This window comes from Notamacropus eugenii, chromosome 3 (assembly GCF_028372415.1).
Source record: "Notamacropus eugenii isolate mMacEug1 chromosome 3, mMacEug1.pri_v2, whole genome shotgun sequence".
Taxonomy (NCBI): domain Eukaryota; kingdom Metazoa; phylum Chordata; class Mammalia; order Diprotodontia; family Macropodidae; genus Notamacropus; species Notamacropus eugenii.
Window position 1 is genome coordinate 176,532,769 of NC_092874.1, and position 16,279 is coordinate 176,549,047.

General features: G+C 37.7%; 1 protein-coding gene across 4 annotated transcripts in view; it reads left to right on the top strand.

The window, feature by feature from the left end:
* The window catches only part of SFMBT2 (Scm like with four mbt domains 2), a 295,043-nt gene that overhangs the window by 142,953 nt on the left and 135,811 nt on the right, over positions 1-16,279 (top strand). For 3 of the 4 annotated variants that reach the window (XM_072653415.1, XM_072653416.1, XM_072653418.1), the window contains exons 5-6: positions 10,799-10,887; positions 12,769-13,015. In XM_072653415.1, coding sequence (XP_072509516.1) covers positions 10,799-10,887; positions 12,769-13,015 — 336 coding nt within the window. Of the gene's footprint in view, positions 1-10,798; positions 10,888-12,768; positions 13,016-16,279 lie in introns of those variants that run through there. The other variant, XM_072653419.1, reaches the window with a different exon arrangement.

Here is a 16,279-nt window from a genome sequence, read left to right on the forward strand (position 1 = left end):
AGGAAGATTTTATTGAGTCTCTGTTGGTCATTTCTCAGCGTAGTTCCTCATCAGAACCTTCCTTTGTCCCAGAGAATGTGAGAATTTTTTATAATTCTCATTAACTAAAATTTAGCATTTCTTTCAATTATACATTTAAAAGAACAGCCTTATTTGGAGTGCAGGTCCATAGGCTTCGCCAGACCGCACGAGGGTCTCATAATTTTGTAATTCTCACCCCCACCCCCAAACCTGTTGACAGGTGCTTCGTTCCGCCCTAGCAGGCCTGGCTCACCCCTCTGCAGAGGAGAGGGAGGCATGCTTCACCCTAGGTCTTCTTGCGTCCAGAGTGATCATTGCATCATACTGGATTCTGACTCGTTCTTGATGTTGTTATGCTTATTGTGTGTATTGGTCTCTCTAACTTCAGAGAAGGCCCAAGTTTCTCTGAATTATTCATGTTTGTTTTATCTTATGGAATAGCCATCTGTTGTATTAAAAATATTTCATTATATTAATTTATGTCAATTTGTTCATCCATTTCCAAAGGATTAGGCACCTAGTTTGTTTAATTTCATGAACAGAAAGTTCTGTTATGAATATTGTGGTTTATATAAGACCTTTCCAGATGTCTTTGACCTCCTTGGGACATATACCTTTGTCAAAATATACGAACATTTTATTTGCACTTCTGGCATAGTTCAGAATTCATTGTGGTATTTATGCGAAGAAATACCAGAAGGCATTGTGTAGTAAAAAGGAACACTGTGGTTAGTCAGAATATTTGGGGCTTTCATCTCAGTTATAGCCCTTTTCAGACATATAATCTGGAACAAATCACATGACATCTTTGGGCACCATTTTCTTATCTCTCAAGTGGGGATAATGTATGCATTGTGTGTCATATAGGCTTGTTGTGAAGATCAAATGAGATCTTGTGGAAACACTTTACTAGCTGTAAAGCTCCATAATAATTTAAGAAATAATCATGAAGAAATTTTAAGTTATTAGGTATTAGTATCAGAGATTTAAATGTGGTGTTATGGTCCCTGTTATGGTCCCCTTGCCACCTCTGACACACATTCTGAGCCGGAGTTTCCTCATCTTTTAAAAAGAGGGATAATCCCCATAGAACCAACCTCTTAGGGCCATTTTAAGGATCAAAGAGATACAATAAGTATTTTCTATACTTTTCAGTTATTGCTAATAACTGTCATAAATCAGCAAGATTAAAAAATGTTTGCACTTAGAACATTTCCCCAGAATGGGGAAGATGGTGATGGCTCCCACTCTTCATCTAGAAACTATTTAGACTTCCTAAAACTAATTCTAATCTGTGAAATAGTGTTCCTAAGGATGTGGCCTGGGGAAAATTCCTGTTTTGGTCCTCATTTATTCTGCTTCAGTTTTTGGTTTGTCTTTTCTGCTGTTTTTATGTATTCGTTGAATGAAATGTTCTTTGGAGAAGGAGAGTGAAGCCAATCAAGAAATGGTAACGTTTATTATAATGTAATGATAACAAATAAAAAAATAATTAATAGCGATGTTAACTTGAAAATTGCCTGAAAACAGACGGAATCATTTATTTGGACACATGCAATTCTCATGCTAATGTGCAGATTTTATGCACGTGTGCTCATTATTCTTCTATTTTCTGTACCTAAATGTGGCATTTTGAAAAATCACAATGAAGGCAATTTTACTCTGACATAAAAATTATTTTATGAGAGTAAACAAGAGATAGCCCCAAGGGGATAAAATCTTTGGCAAGCAGGTGTCTCATTACATTGAACTTAGAACTGTGGACTTTAGGTGACTTGTTGATTCGGAATGGATGACTTTTGTATAGGAAAATAGATAGTCAGGAAAATTAGGATGGTGGAAAGAAGTACCTAATGCCTTAAGAGGAAATTATGTCAGATGCAAGAGTGCTTAGAGCAAATGATTTGAAGCGAATATTTTGATTTTTGTTTCCAGCATAAACATGGATTCCAACAAGACTTAAAAGTTATAGAATTTGGAACAGATTTCTCTGACTTCATATTCTACATCTGTATCCATGATTGGTGGTGATTGGCTCCTGGAAAAGACTGGAAGGAAATGCATAACAACAGCAGTTCCATTTCCTGCTAGATGAATCTCTAAGCAATGGAAGATGCCAAGATTTTAAAATTTCCTTTAATAGTCTTAAAGGTCTTAAAGGCTGCTTAACTTCTTGGCCCCTTACAGAAATTATGCCAGATGGCAGGAGGTGTACCTTGATTCTATTAGAAGCAGGTGTTATCATTAATTCATCCAAGTTAGTATAATTACTTTTGCTTGGTCAACCTCTGATTGCTCTAATGAGTGAGCAGGACTTCACTGTCTTCACAGAGAACAGTAGGTGCTTCTGGTAGTGGAGGAGGGGGCAAGGGAAGGAGGATGATTCACCTGGAATTACTGCCCTGTAGCCCCTACGTGTACTGCCTGCTCTTGTCTGAAAGGGACTGGCAGACGTGCCCACCTGATATATGTGTGTGTGTGTGTGTGTGTATACATGTGTGTATATATATATATGTGTGTGTGTATGTGTGTATATATGTATGTGTCTGTGTGTGTATATATATAGGGGAACATATATTATGACAGAAAAAAAAAAGAAATTCCAGTGTGCCTGAGTAATGTAAAAGATGTTAATTTACATAGAAATGCAAATATTTTTGAAAATCAGGTGGAAAAATACATATATGAGCATAAAAATATGCTGCTTGATAAATAGGGCGCTATTGTAGGTTATACTAGCAAAAGTTTGTGTGAGCTTTGGTGGATGATAACATAATAATTGCAATTTGACAGAATTTGAGTAAGTTCTCTTGAGCACAAAAATGTGCAAAACAAGTTTTTGCATTTTTGTGAATGTTGTACTCTATTTAAGCCTTCTTTTGTCATTTTATTTTTATCCCCTTATTTCAGAGGAGCTGAGGTTGGAACAGCAGGGCCAGAGGTGATGGAGAGAAATGTGGTGAAGTGTCACTGGGACAGCGTAGGGGTTAGCCTCTGGACAGGGCAGAACAAACAAGTGAAGGAAGAAGATGAGTGTGGAGGCAGGGACGTAGGCAACTGTATGACTGGACTTTGTGCAACACTGAGGGGAGAGGAAACAGAGGTGAGGATTGGGTGCAGAGAACGTATAGAGTCCAGGATCCCTGGTGCAATCAAACCGAAAACCTATAACCGTAGGTGCAGCAATCTTTGTCTTTGTAGGACCACTTAGTTCATCTCTGATCCTTCCACCAAAGCCCCATGTTCAAGAAGTGTTACCCTCTCCCACCAAAAAAGAATATATCGCACACAGATCTGCACAGGAAACCATGACTACTGACATGTTTTCCACTGGAATGGTTGTTTAAAAAATAAACACAAGAGGTTTACGTTGAATTGGGATCACCTATGGTAAGAAGAGATGGATATCGGATTGTTAGAATAAGTGAACGCTAGAGCTAGGAGAAATGCAGTAAACACAGATGCGCAGTTTGAATTGAAGTAAATCTGTTCCAGATTTGATGAATTTTATGATTATAGTTGTGTTTATGTGTTAGAAATTAGAAGAACATCTGATTATAATTTTTTATTTTGAAACAATGCTTTACTCCATAACATGAAAAGCAGCAAAAACACATACATCTGATTTAAATGTAGGAAAAATACCCACCTGATGGGGACGCACGTATGTGTGCGTCCATTTTGACATCTATCGTGTCCACCCACGGTCGCTACATTGGTTCCTTCCTCACTGTGTTGATTCTGTTCTGATAAAAATCAGAGGTTAATTAGCTGTCTATACAGTGGTCTTTTTAAATTGTAGATCTTTTGGTTCAGAGATTCATTGTTGCTAGGGTGAACTAGGGACTTGCACTTGATAGAAAAGACCTCAAGTTGGAGGATATTTTTGACTACTTAGGAAAAAAAATCAAGTTGAATTTAACATGAAGAAACATCAAATCAGTTTTATTTTTACTTTATTGTTCTTTATTTACTTTTATTTTCCAATACAGTTTCCTTCATTTGCAAATGATTCTAAACAGAGTCATCATAGCCTAATTAGTGATGACTTATAATCCTAGGGTTGGAAAGGCTGGACTTAGAAGAAATGGTACTCTGGAAAATTTTTTTTAAAAAATAGTTCTTATAAAAATTACATATTGTATAATTTTGATCCTTAGAAACTTCAGTTTTGTTACAAATCAGAGTATTTTGCAGAGCTAGTACTATTATAACCTATATTATCAATAAATTGTGTGTCAGTATAAAAATAGTAGTTTTAAAGTTAAAAAAAAACCTGACTATCCAGAAACGAAAATTATTATTCAGATTATAAAAAGATTCTTCTCTTCAAAGGGGGACTCATATAGGCTGCCTTTAAATAATGTTTCTGTCATGCATTTCAACTGCTGTTTATTTAGGCTATTAAAATAAAGATTTAAATGAAACTTTTCAGAACTATTTCTCTTGTGTAGGTACACTTCCATTTTCAGTTTGGCTTTGGTGATATCTATCAGAAGATAGATGACCCCGTTTGGCTTTGGAGATCAAGGTTGAATAGACTTCTAAGACTTTATGATGAAGCATAATCTTTTCATAATTATAGAATTAGGATTGCAGTTCTGAAATGTGGTTTCACCCCTCGGTGAAACAACAGAAGTGAAAACTGAGAAATTCGTATTCAGCCACATGCCAAATGCATGTTACAGAATAACATTATTACTATCTGAACCATTTTTTTAAAGCAAAAATTCAGACCTTTGTCAGGTGTGTTTAGCAGATGAGGTGAGACTTTCCTTGAAAGTGCAAATTAGAAACAGGACATTTGTTTTTATAGAATTTTTAATTGGAAAGGTCTTAGTGTGGGGGCACAGTTCCTCACTGATAGTGTCACACGTTTTAGCCAATCCCAGTTTATATTCTATTAGTGCCTATGTAGGCATATTTTTAAATTTTACTTTTATGTCATTTTATAGTAATAGGTAGCAGTTTAAGGTTTGCAAAACACTTTACATGTATTTCCTTGTTTGATCTGCACAATAAGCCTGTTTCTTTAATTTCTTTAATACTTTGAGGGACCTGTGATGTCATTGATAGGTGTATTCTCTCTTAGTGGGGCTGATTGTACCCCTCTTCCCTGTGAGATGTCCATGATTTCCTGTCATTCCACTGCAAGAAGTTAAGCAAACTTTCTGGCAGAATTTCCTGTGGGACTTTTGACATTCTGTGGGTACCAGGAAAATACCCAAGATATCCATTGGTTGTCCCTTGCTCTCAGTACATGACAAGTTGATCTTCTGTTCTAATCATATATCTCTCTGATGATGATGGCCTTTACATCCTGGATGTTCTCCTCCACATGTTTTTGCTGGTAGCGTAACTCACATCCCACTCACATCCACCATTGTCCTACACAAACTGTACAAGTGGGAAGGTAGCTCGCTACCTTCATACGTTGGTCACCATGATGTTCCATGGCTTGGAGCCATACAGTATCACCAAAAGAATATTTATGTTAAAAAGATGGTCGGAAGCCTGAGGTCATTGAAACTGCAGCATCATTCCCTATGGTTAGTCCAGCCTTTTCCCTTCTTATTCGAGGCTGGACCCAGTTCATTGCCCAATTTTCTTTTCTGGATAAGTGTACTCATAATGACTGGCTCTGTGAGTTGGGTAGCTAACACAGATGATGCTATCCTCATTTTACAGATGAAGAAATTGAGGTTCAGAGTTTAGGGGTCTTGTCCAAGTTCAGAGTCAGGGTTTAAACCCAGATTCTCCCCACTGATGAGTCTAGCATTTTTTTCTAATTTACATCATAATTTCTCTTATTATGTTCTCTCCTTAACTAGATTGTAAGTTCCTTGAAGGCAGAAAGTGTTATCTCTTTCTTTTGTGACCTTTATACTCCCTGGTATAGCATACTTCCCACACTAGGAACTTACCACTTGATGTAATTGGCCAAGTCATTGGATTGAGGCCTCCTATAGGGATAATCTGGTCTGCCACCCTGTTCCTCAGTGAACCAATTATGGAAGATTCTGTTTCTGTTCTCCCTAAGAACCTCTGGTGGAGATAAGTCTATAACCTAGTGGCCTGTGATTTTATCACACTGAGTTCACTTCTCACCCTTCCCCCAATAATGAGGCACAACTTTTCTATCACTTAGTGACTTTTGCCATATCAGAAAAGTTCAGCACCTTACCTCTCGCCTGGTGTCGAACCCCTTTCAGTTGAGTTCTGCTGGTCTTTTGACAGCAGACATGTAATCCATCACTGGATACTCTAAGGACTTCCTGCCTTGGCGTAATATATTTCAAGGCTACTTACATGGCCTTGGAACATTTGGAGTTATCTTTCCTCTGTGAAGAGGCATCTGTATAGGACTTGAGAGGAATAGTAGTGACAGCTCACCCTTGTATAGTGCTTTATGTTACTTAACTCACACAGTGACCCTTTGGGGCATGTGTTACAAGTACTATCATCTTTATTCGTTAGTTAGTCAATACACGTTTTTAGAGTCCCTATATTATCTTAGACACCTGGGATACAAAAACAGGAGAAAGATACTCCCTATCTTCGAGTCCACAAGAGACAGATTCAAAGACAGGACATCCCAGAGGCAAGCGTGAAGCAAGACTAGAATATCTCAGTCTTCGTCTGGTGTACGCCACATAATCGGTACTTCATAAATGCTTGTTGACGGGCTCTTTCCACTGGTGTTTTTCCTCATATGTACCCTAAATTTGTCCAGCAAGAATTCACTTCTGTGTTAATAAGTTTCCAGGTACATCAAGACATGCTCTGTAAGTTTCCTCTTTAGCCTTTTATACTTCATTGGGGCATCTTGTTTTATGGGCCCCTGTTGTGAACAAGGGTGAGTTTGAATGGATTAATTAAGTCATAGACAGACACCTTTTAGGAATAGATGACTTTTTCTAAGTGGGAACAATCCAATTGTGGAACGTGAGTTGCTTGGAAATCACCCACTGCCGCTGTTGCTCTTGATACATGAGCCTGCTTCCCCCAGCCATTGGTTTTATGTGTGTGTGTGTGTGTGTGTGTGTGTTTGTGTGTGTGTGGTGTTCTTTAAATAGCCAGACTCTACTGTGGCATGTTGTGCACCAATGAATGCATTTTTGCTGCAGATTTCTTGTGACTGCAGGGACCGTGGCACATTCTTAAGATTGTTACAGTCCGTTAGAGAAGCTGAATTAGGTTTTTGCTTACATAATGCCAGATAGCTTCAAAGTAAGTGTGTGTGTGTGTGTGTGCACGCGCATGTGTATGTGTTTGAGACCCCCTAATTGGGTTGTTTGATAGTGTGTGGAAACCTGTTTTGAAAACTGTTCTATTTAAATGTATTTTACAATGTAATTAGACCCTTCAGGAGAGAAACCATTTATTCCAGAAGCTAGGAACAACTGGTTGTTTAAAATCCGTTTTTAAAAGAAAAGAAAATTGCTGGAAAAGAAAACCCCTTAGACGGTAGTAAGGAACAAGAGGGGTTCAGTTGAGAGATGAAACAATTGGAATTTTTCCACTTTTCAACCAGATAGTATCACTTAGACCTTTAAATATCTTTTCACCAATATCACTACCTAATGAAGAGACTTAGTCATCTAGTAAACCTTTTTTTTTTTAAACCTCCTTGATATTTGTGGGCATTTATTCTTAATAGGGTATGCCTGTCACCCTAGCTCATCATGGAGTTTACTAACTTGTCTATGAAAGTAACATGTGATAGAAATTTTTTTTTAAGTTATCATTTCTGTTGCATTGTTTGTTGTTGTTCAGTGGTGTCCAACTCTTGGTGACTCCCTGGACCATACCATGCCAGGCAGGTCTTTCTGTTCTTTACCATCTCTTCAGTTCAAGTTCCTGTTTGTCGTTTTCATGACACCATCTGTCCATCTTGCCCTCTGTCGTCCCCTTTTCCTTTTGCCTTCAGTCTTTCCCAGTATCAGGGTCCTTTCCAGCAAGTCCCATCATCTCATTATGTGGCCAAAGTATTTAAGCTTCAGCTTCAGTATTTGACCTTGCGGTGAATAGCCCAAATTAATTGCTTTAAGAATTGACTGATTTGATCTCCTTGCTGTTAAGGGGACTCTCCAAAGTCTTACGTTACATTAGCCCAGAGGTAAATTATAGGAAATTTGACTTTTCAGAGAGTAAATGACTGGCTGCAAAACAGTAACTCTTGAGTACTTGAAAGAAAGTTAAGAGAAATTCCCATTTTGTTATTTTGTTATCCCAAGAATTTCCTGACTACGTGTGCCTGAGAAGGAATGCCTCAGAATGAGACTTGATCTGTATTTCAGCAGAGGGCACTTGTCTACCTCCCTGAACTCCCCAAAATGAGCAAAGTGTGGATACGTGTAGGATAGGATATTTGCTTTGCTGTCTGCTATGTCAGTCAGAGATAAGGAGAGCAGGTTGTCACCTTTAGTGAATTTGACCCCCAGCACAGCAGTTGGATTGTTAAAGGAGTGGGCCTGAACATATTACACTGATTGGGGGCTATGTACAGGTGGACCAATTATCCTGAGGAGACTTCCTCTGCAAGCTGACAAGTTGACACCGTGTTAGCATGGGTTCAAAGCCTGCAGTCTTCCTATTTTTCCATATTCTGAAAGCTTGAATCCAAATAATTCTCTCTGCGGTCTCTTGCTCTGTACTTTGTTTTCTTTGAAGACTTTTCCAGCTCTGATTAAGATACGGAATATTTTCCTGTCATCCTGAAGTATACTTGCAAAAAATGATGGTGTTTTGGAATTTAGGTTCACTCATATACTTATTCCCGTTGTGAGATATGACTTCTTCACTGAGGCACTGTTGTGTAAAAGTATGTTATTCTAATGTGCTACTGGATTTACAAATTCCTAAAGTCTTGAAATAACGCTTAATGATCTGCCTGGTTTTATAGTTAAAGTAAGAGTGGCTTGAATGGATGCTGAGTTGATAGGGCTGTCTGCTGTAGATTAAAATCTATCCCCATATATTTAAAAACATGGCTATTTGATGATCCATGGAACAGCTCAATTTCCCTATTTTCAGAAAGCTTAATAAATGTTCAGAAGTTTAGTAAAAGGAATTGCTTTATAACACATGAAGCATATCTGATCTCGGTTTGAAACTGTAAGTCAAAATGCGTAGATAGGGGAATTTAGCATTTATTAAGGATTAATCACTTACTAACTTTAAGGTTAGTAAGGTATTATTAGATCTTTTTATTTATTTTAAATATATTTATTATTTCAAAGTTATCTCATTTGATCCTCAAGGCAGTTCTTGGAGGTAGGTGTGATTATTATCTTCGTTTTATGAGTGAGAAAATAAGGCAGAGATTGTGACTTGCCCAAGGTCACACAGCTAATCTGTGTCTGAGACAGGCTTTCAAGTTCAGTTCTCTTTCCATTGTGCCACCTAGTTAATAGTTGTAATGTGTTGAACATGTAGTAGAAAGTTTTAAAACTTGTTCATGAGTCTTGAGGAGCACCAAAACAGAAGATGTCTTCCTTCTCAAAGCGGACCATGACATCAGGAAGGTGATGCCATGACTTACAAGTGAATTGGATTTAAGTGAGGGAGGGCTGTGCAAAGTCACCAGCCTCACTTTCACCTCTGGAGCCATCTGGGTTCAGTGGTGAGATATAGATCAGGACGACTGGTGATATGCCCACCCCCTGCCCCTTACCCTGTTGGCATTTATTCTCCATGGACAAACATTTTTTTTTCTCTAGCAGCAATATTTATTTAACTATGCTTTTCTCTCCTAAAGGGAATGCCCTTTGTTTTTCACATGGCTGGTGGCAATGAACAGTAACATTTTTGAAAAGTCTTTGTGTTCATCTGTGCATTAATAAACACATTTTGCATATAATTTCACAATATTGTAAGATGTTGCTTTATGTAGAATTTAGTTAAACAGCTTTACAAAGCAGAGGGTGTGTGTGTGTGTGTGTGTGTGTGTGTGTGTGTGTGTGTGTGTGTGTGTATTCAAGTATTTGTTTTATGTATTTTCTTGTATGTGAAATATAACCCAATCTGGAGCCATTCCCTTGGATCCTAAGACACTCCCAAACTTGGGGATAGTCTTTGATTTCCTCTCTGTCTTTGTCTCTTGGCTAACAATCAAACTTTGTTTATCCTTCCTCTTGTCTCTTTTTCATTCATACAGTCACCCTTCTAGAGGGTTGAGGCCCTGCCTGACCATTTTAACCACTTCTGTACTGGCTTTTCTAACATTGTGTGTTTTACCCCCGTTCTCCTCCCCCCCCCCCCCCCCATCTTTGCCTTCTCCATCTAACCTACCACCCTCTGCCTATTCAGTGGCATGCTGTCGGCTTTGACATCAAACTTTCCTGGTTTTTGAAGTCTTCAGTAATCTGTCCCTACACTTTCTTTGTACTGGAGAACATTCCTTTTAGTTCTCAGTCCTCTGATCTATGTTTTCTATAGTCTGGTCTGTCCTCACCAATCTTTTCCATCTCTGACTTTCTGTAGTATGTCCTATCTGTATCCTCTAGCTCAGCAATATCTAGTGTACTGGTTTGTATTGGAATTGAATTTATATAAATCTCAAATCATCCTTCAGATGGTAGAGTTCTCAAAAGCAAGGTCAGCCTCTTTTTTCTCCTTTTCAATGCCTGTGTGTAATGTTTGTTCCCAGAATAGAGAAGTCCATGAGTGTTTGTTGGTGGATTCATTGGCCCCATTAGAGTCATTGGAATAGTGGCTGGGCTTGCGACTGGTTGACTTCTGTGCGTTTACATGTTCTTTCTTCGCCTTTCCACAGCCATCAAAGAGAAGTACACTGACTGGACGGATTTTCTTATACATGATTTGACTGGCTCTCGAACAGCACCCGCCAATTTACTGGAAGGTGTATGTATTACGTATTATGTTGTTCTATAGTTTACTTTTTGATTGGGGTGGTCACATTTTACCTGTGCTGACATTCTGGCTTAGGACCCCAAAATACCAAATGTGTTATATTTGCCATACACAGTTTAAATCTCAGGCCTTTGTGAACTTGATTTAAAATACGCAAATAGATCTGCATGAATATTGACTTTTTATCCTCATGGCAATGCAGAATCTTCATCTGTGGTAACATGTGCATCAATCACCACATTATTGTAGTAAAGATGTGCTTTACTGTCATATCATTCTGTAGGACTTCATGTTACAGCGGAAGTTAGACGCATTCTAGTGCAGACTCTTGGATTAGTTTAATAAATGGTTCCACACTAAATATTTTATTTCAGAGGGATTACCCTGCGGTAAGGCACCTCAGTGAAAATTAATAACCTAGTAAGCTTTCCGTATGCAAACCAAATGAAAATAGCTTACTCTTTTTTTTTAAAAAGGATTAAGGTTAATATTAGACTTCTGGTATTAAACTATAGGTTGTGCTGAAGAAAATAATATTATAGCTGACAATCATGAGAGTGGATTTGGAAACATTATTTTGCTTTGACAGAATGTTGTGACAAGACATATTTGTATATTTACTATGTAAAGTGAAAATAAAAAAATTATTATACTGAGGTATAAACCATTATTGGACTGAAAAATGAACTGCCAGATGTGTTTCATATGATTTTGCAGAATTTATCATTTAATAATCACCTAAAACAAGGCAAAGCATTTTGGTTTCATGCCTTTTGTACAAGAATGTTAAAAATTGAAGATGCAGTCCCTTTAGGTTTAAAAAAGATGATATAGTGTGTAGAGTTTTGTACTTAAGATCTTTTTCCCTTTTACACACACAGACACACAGATACACACACCCAAACACATACACGCCCACGTAGTCGTGTATGTGTTTGGGGGGGTGTGTGTGTTTGTATGAATACGTGCATGCATCTGTCCTCTATTAGCAAGTGTTCATCAGTTAGGAACAATCATTTTGATAATTCTTAAAAAAAACAACAACAACAAACCTGGAAAACTCCAATTTTCTATTTAATTGATGGCTGCTGTCTTTATTTGGTATGATTAGAAAATTAGAATATGTTAGAGATAGATAGTTTGCGCTACCCTTTTCTCAGAAAGGGTAATTATTTCAATACATTTTAATGTAGTAACAACTCTTAATGAGGATTTCAACTGTTGTAGGTTAAATAAACCAGCTATCAGGTCATTTCAGGAAAGAAATAACTATACAGTCATGGTCTGCAAATTAGTTAATTACTGATGGACATTAACAGTGACAGAGACATATCTGTGATATGAGAGATTACTGGTATTTAAAATGGTGCTGATCCTTAAAGGAATACTTTTGGAAGAATGGTACCATGTCATTTTAAAAACTTGTATTATAACCATCTATTGAGAGTAGCCTTTTCTCTGTTAATAAATATGTTTTATGCTCCAGCATTATTCTACCTCTTAAAATTAAAAGTATCTTAAAGACATCTTTACCCAGACGGGGAAGGGAGGCAGGGTGGTGATGGTGTGGTTTGTTTGGTAAGAAATAAGTGCAAACTGTTATTTTCTGTTTACATGTGATGTTGTTGCTAGAATATAGAAATTGGCAAAATTGTGTGTGTGTTTGTGTGTGTGTGTGTGTGTGTGTGGTGTGTAAGAAGGGAAATGTAGGGGTTGGCTATAAAGAGGGGCGGGGGGGGAAGGGAAACACCAGACTGTTTGATGATAGCTTGGATGGTAGTGTGAAAAAATATAATCTTCTGCTGTCATCTGTTTCCATGAGAAGTCTCAAAATAAAGTTTAAAATAAGGAGTTTTGCTTCTGTTTAAACAGCCTCTGCGAGGGAAAAACCCTGTAGACCTCATTACAGTTGATTCCTTAATAGAACTTCAGGATTCTCAGAACCCCTTTCAGTACTGGATAGTTAGTGTGATTGAAAATGTTGGAGGAAGATTACGCCTTCGCTGTGTGGGATTGGAGGAGACTGAATCCTATGACCAGTGGTTGTTTTACTTGGATTACAGACTTCGACCAGTCGGTTGGTGTCAAGAGAATAAATACAGAATGGACCCACCTTCAGGTAAAGGCTAATGAACGTAATAACATTTTAATGTAGACAATGTCTTTCAAAAGAATTTTGCCTCCTTAGAGGGAAATGAGTGAGTGTCCAGGTTCATTTTTTGGATGCTAGGAAATGAATTGATAAATAGAAAGAAGTTTGAGACCTGGCAAAGCCTTTGCTCTTTACAGCCATGAAACTTTATTTCATGTTCTTCTCAAATCTGGTTGATTTACCGAAAAAAAAGCTGAGTCAACGAGGAGCCATTTTGAAAACTGGGCTTATTGTATCTCCTGAATGATGTGCACGTGGGACAAACTTCCTAGCTTCTTTGTATTCTGAACACAGATTGCTAAAGGTGAAATATGCATTTTTGGAATAGCTTCTAAAGATGATAATTTTAGAACTCAGTAAATAATGTGTGATAAAGAAGTGGCAACCCCCCTCCCTCCAGATCATTAATTAAACATATATTGTGTGCACAATTCCTTTCTAGCCACACAAACATTGGAATTTACAGTCTAATAGGAGATCAGAGACTGTAACTCAGTATAATCAGAAGATCTGTGGCCAAATCCTGATTGATACTTATTCTACTTGTGTGCCTTGGCAAATCACTTAATCTCTCCGAGCATAAGCTTCCTCATTGGCAGAATGAGGGGTTTCAACTAGATGATGGTCTCCGAGAACCCGTCTGGCTCAAGATTTAGGATTTTCTCAGAAGCTGCAACATCATAGGAAAGGAGAGTAGCGATCTGTTTTAATGAGTCAGAGTAAGCCATTCAACAGTGTAGGGACATTTGAGCTTTCAGAGTTCTCTCTAATGTTCCAGGAATTGTTCTTTTGATAGCATTTTTTCTTTTTACTAGTCATTACGCAATCTATATTGAAACAGATACATAACAGGTGTATGAGAAACACATTTATTATTGGCTGTGAGACATTTTGCAGTGTCCCGTTAAATGTCTCATAGCTTATGGACCTTATCAACATTTGGATATGAAACTTTCACAAGCTATTGAGGAATTAGAGACACAAGGGAAAATGTTCTTTCCTTTGGAAAAGCCATCTTTGGAAACAACCTCAATTTCTTGGGTTATGAAAGACACCAGAGCATTTTCCTTAGCTGTGAGAGGGCAGCCTAGCAGTGGATAGAGTTGGTTTCAGAGTCAGAAAGACCTGGTTTCAATTCCTGACTGACATATATTGTTTATGTGATCAAACTTCTCCATTCTGTGGGTAGCTCTGTAGGCCTATAAGTAGCAGAACAGTTGCTGATCTGCATTAGTGGAGAATTTTCTATTTTTTTACTGGGAGGTCCCATTAAATCACAGGGTCAGGCCTTCCCCAAAAGCTCTCCCCACTCTTCTTCCCCCAATTAAAAATGTAAGAGAAATTAGCTTTTTAATCTGCCTCTGATAATATAATACAAATCCAAATTTTTTTTTTCTGGAGCTGTTCCCAAGGGCAAAATATTTTCTTCTTAGTTCCCTTTCCCAGAATATTTGTATTCTTTTAAAAATTTGTGAGAGATTATAGAAATGTTAGATGGTATTTCATTATTATTGTTGCTGGCAACATTTTGAAAGGCAGCCAGGAAATCTATTTATAATCTGGATAATTTTGGAGTATAATAACATTCTATTTCCATAGGCAAAGAGACAAAGGGCACGTCAGTATTATGAAGAAGTATCTAAGATTGGACCCCGTGGAAAAGCCATAGCTTAGCAGAGAAAATCGTACTTTGTAGCTGTATAAATGTCAATTCAGGATATAATTACCTTATAAAATTTTGGAGGAAATTCTTTTGCCATTCATTTCAAAAACTGATAACCAAACAAAGAATTAGGAGTAACATGTTAAAATGTTTTGGGATATTCCTAAAACTCTGAAATCATGAAATCACCTCCAGGTAGAAAGGATGGAAAATTATCATGAGATATTTGCCTATGGCATCTGTTCCCTTTGGCAATGAATGCCTTTTTTAATCTTAAAAAAAATCTCATTCATTTCCTAAAACAATTAAATGTAGTCCTTTTTTTCTCTGGAGAGCTCATCACAGTGCTTAAAGACATAAGAAGAGGCATTCATCATCTGAAAGTTTTCTTTCAACATTTTAATAGGAAGAGAGGGTGGGATGGGAGGAAGAAAAGAGAGGAAATGGAAACACAGGCTCAGCGCCTTTCAGTTCTTCTTCAAATATAGTAATTACAAGATAAAAACTTGGCTGTAATTATATTGAGACTGTTAGCACCCATGTGAGTTAGAAAGAAAGATATTATCTTCATATTAAAAATGGGAAAATCAAAGAATCAGGTTGTTCCAAGTGTTTAAAAAATTATTTTAAAGATAGGAACAAATGCAGCATTTACATTATAATCTCATTTTCCTAATGCCAGAGAAGGTGAATTGCAGTTCTGGGCTCCCTTCAGGTAGCAGTAATATTTTATCTGACCATATTTACTGTTGAATAGGTGAGTGTTGCCTAGTCTGAGCTCTTCGCTGGCTGATTGCAAACAGGTAGGGAGATATAATAAAGATAGCCTGTACCTGTCTAGTATTCTGCTCCCTTCTTTCCACACAATTAACTGCCTTTCTTCTCTTTGTAATTTAGTCACTTTTTCAGTCAGGTCTGACCCTCCATGACCCCATTTGGAGTGTTCTTGGCAAAGATACTGGAATGGCTTATCTTTTCCTTCTCCACCTCATTATACACATGAGGAAACTGAGGCACACAGGATTACACAGTTAGTAATTGTCGGAAGCCTGTCTTGAATTCAGGAAGATGAATCTTCCTGACTCCAGGCTGGTGCTCTCTGTCCACTGCATCACATTTTGTACCCTAGGGCCTAGGGCAGTATTTGGTGCACCCATAGATGCTTAATAAATGCTCATGATTGATTGTAACTTTGGAATGAGCTACATTTGTTCAGATGTCTTTATTATGTTCCCGTTGAACAGAATTAGAGTTCTTTTCTGGTGGCTTGTCTCACTGAGGTTTTGATTGTGAGGGTGGTTGGGGCTGAGTATTCTGTTGTCTTTTTTTTTTCCTCGTTCTTCAGTTTTGTGTCTGAACTCAGCATTTCTGGTGCTCATCTGCACAGTAGGGACATGAGGTTGCTTGGTAGAATGTTATTTGAATTGGGCCTTTTTCTGTTCCCAAATTATCAGATTTAAGACAATTAGGCATGTGGATGGATACTTGCCTGACTAGGGTCATTAAGATAGACTCTGGAGAGATGCTCATCTTGATGTTTTGTGGTCTTTTCCTGATTAGCATTGGTT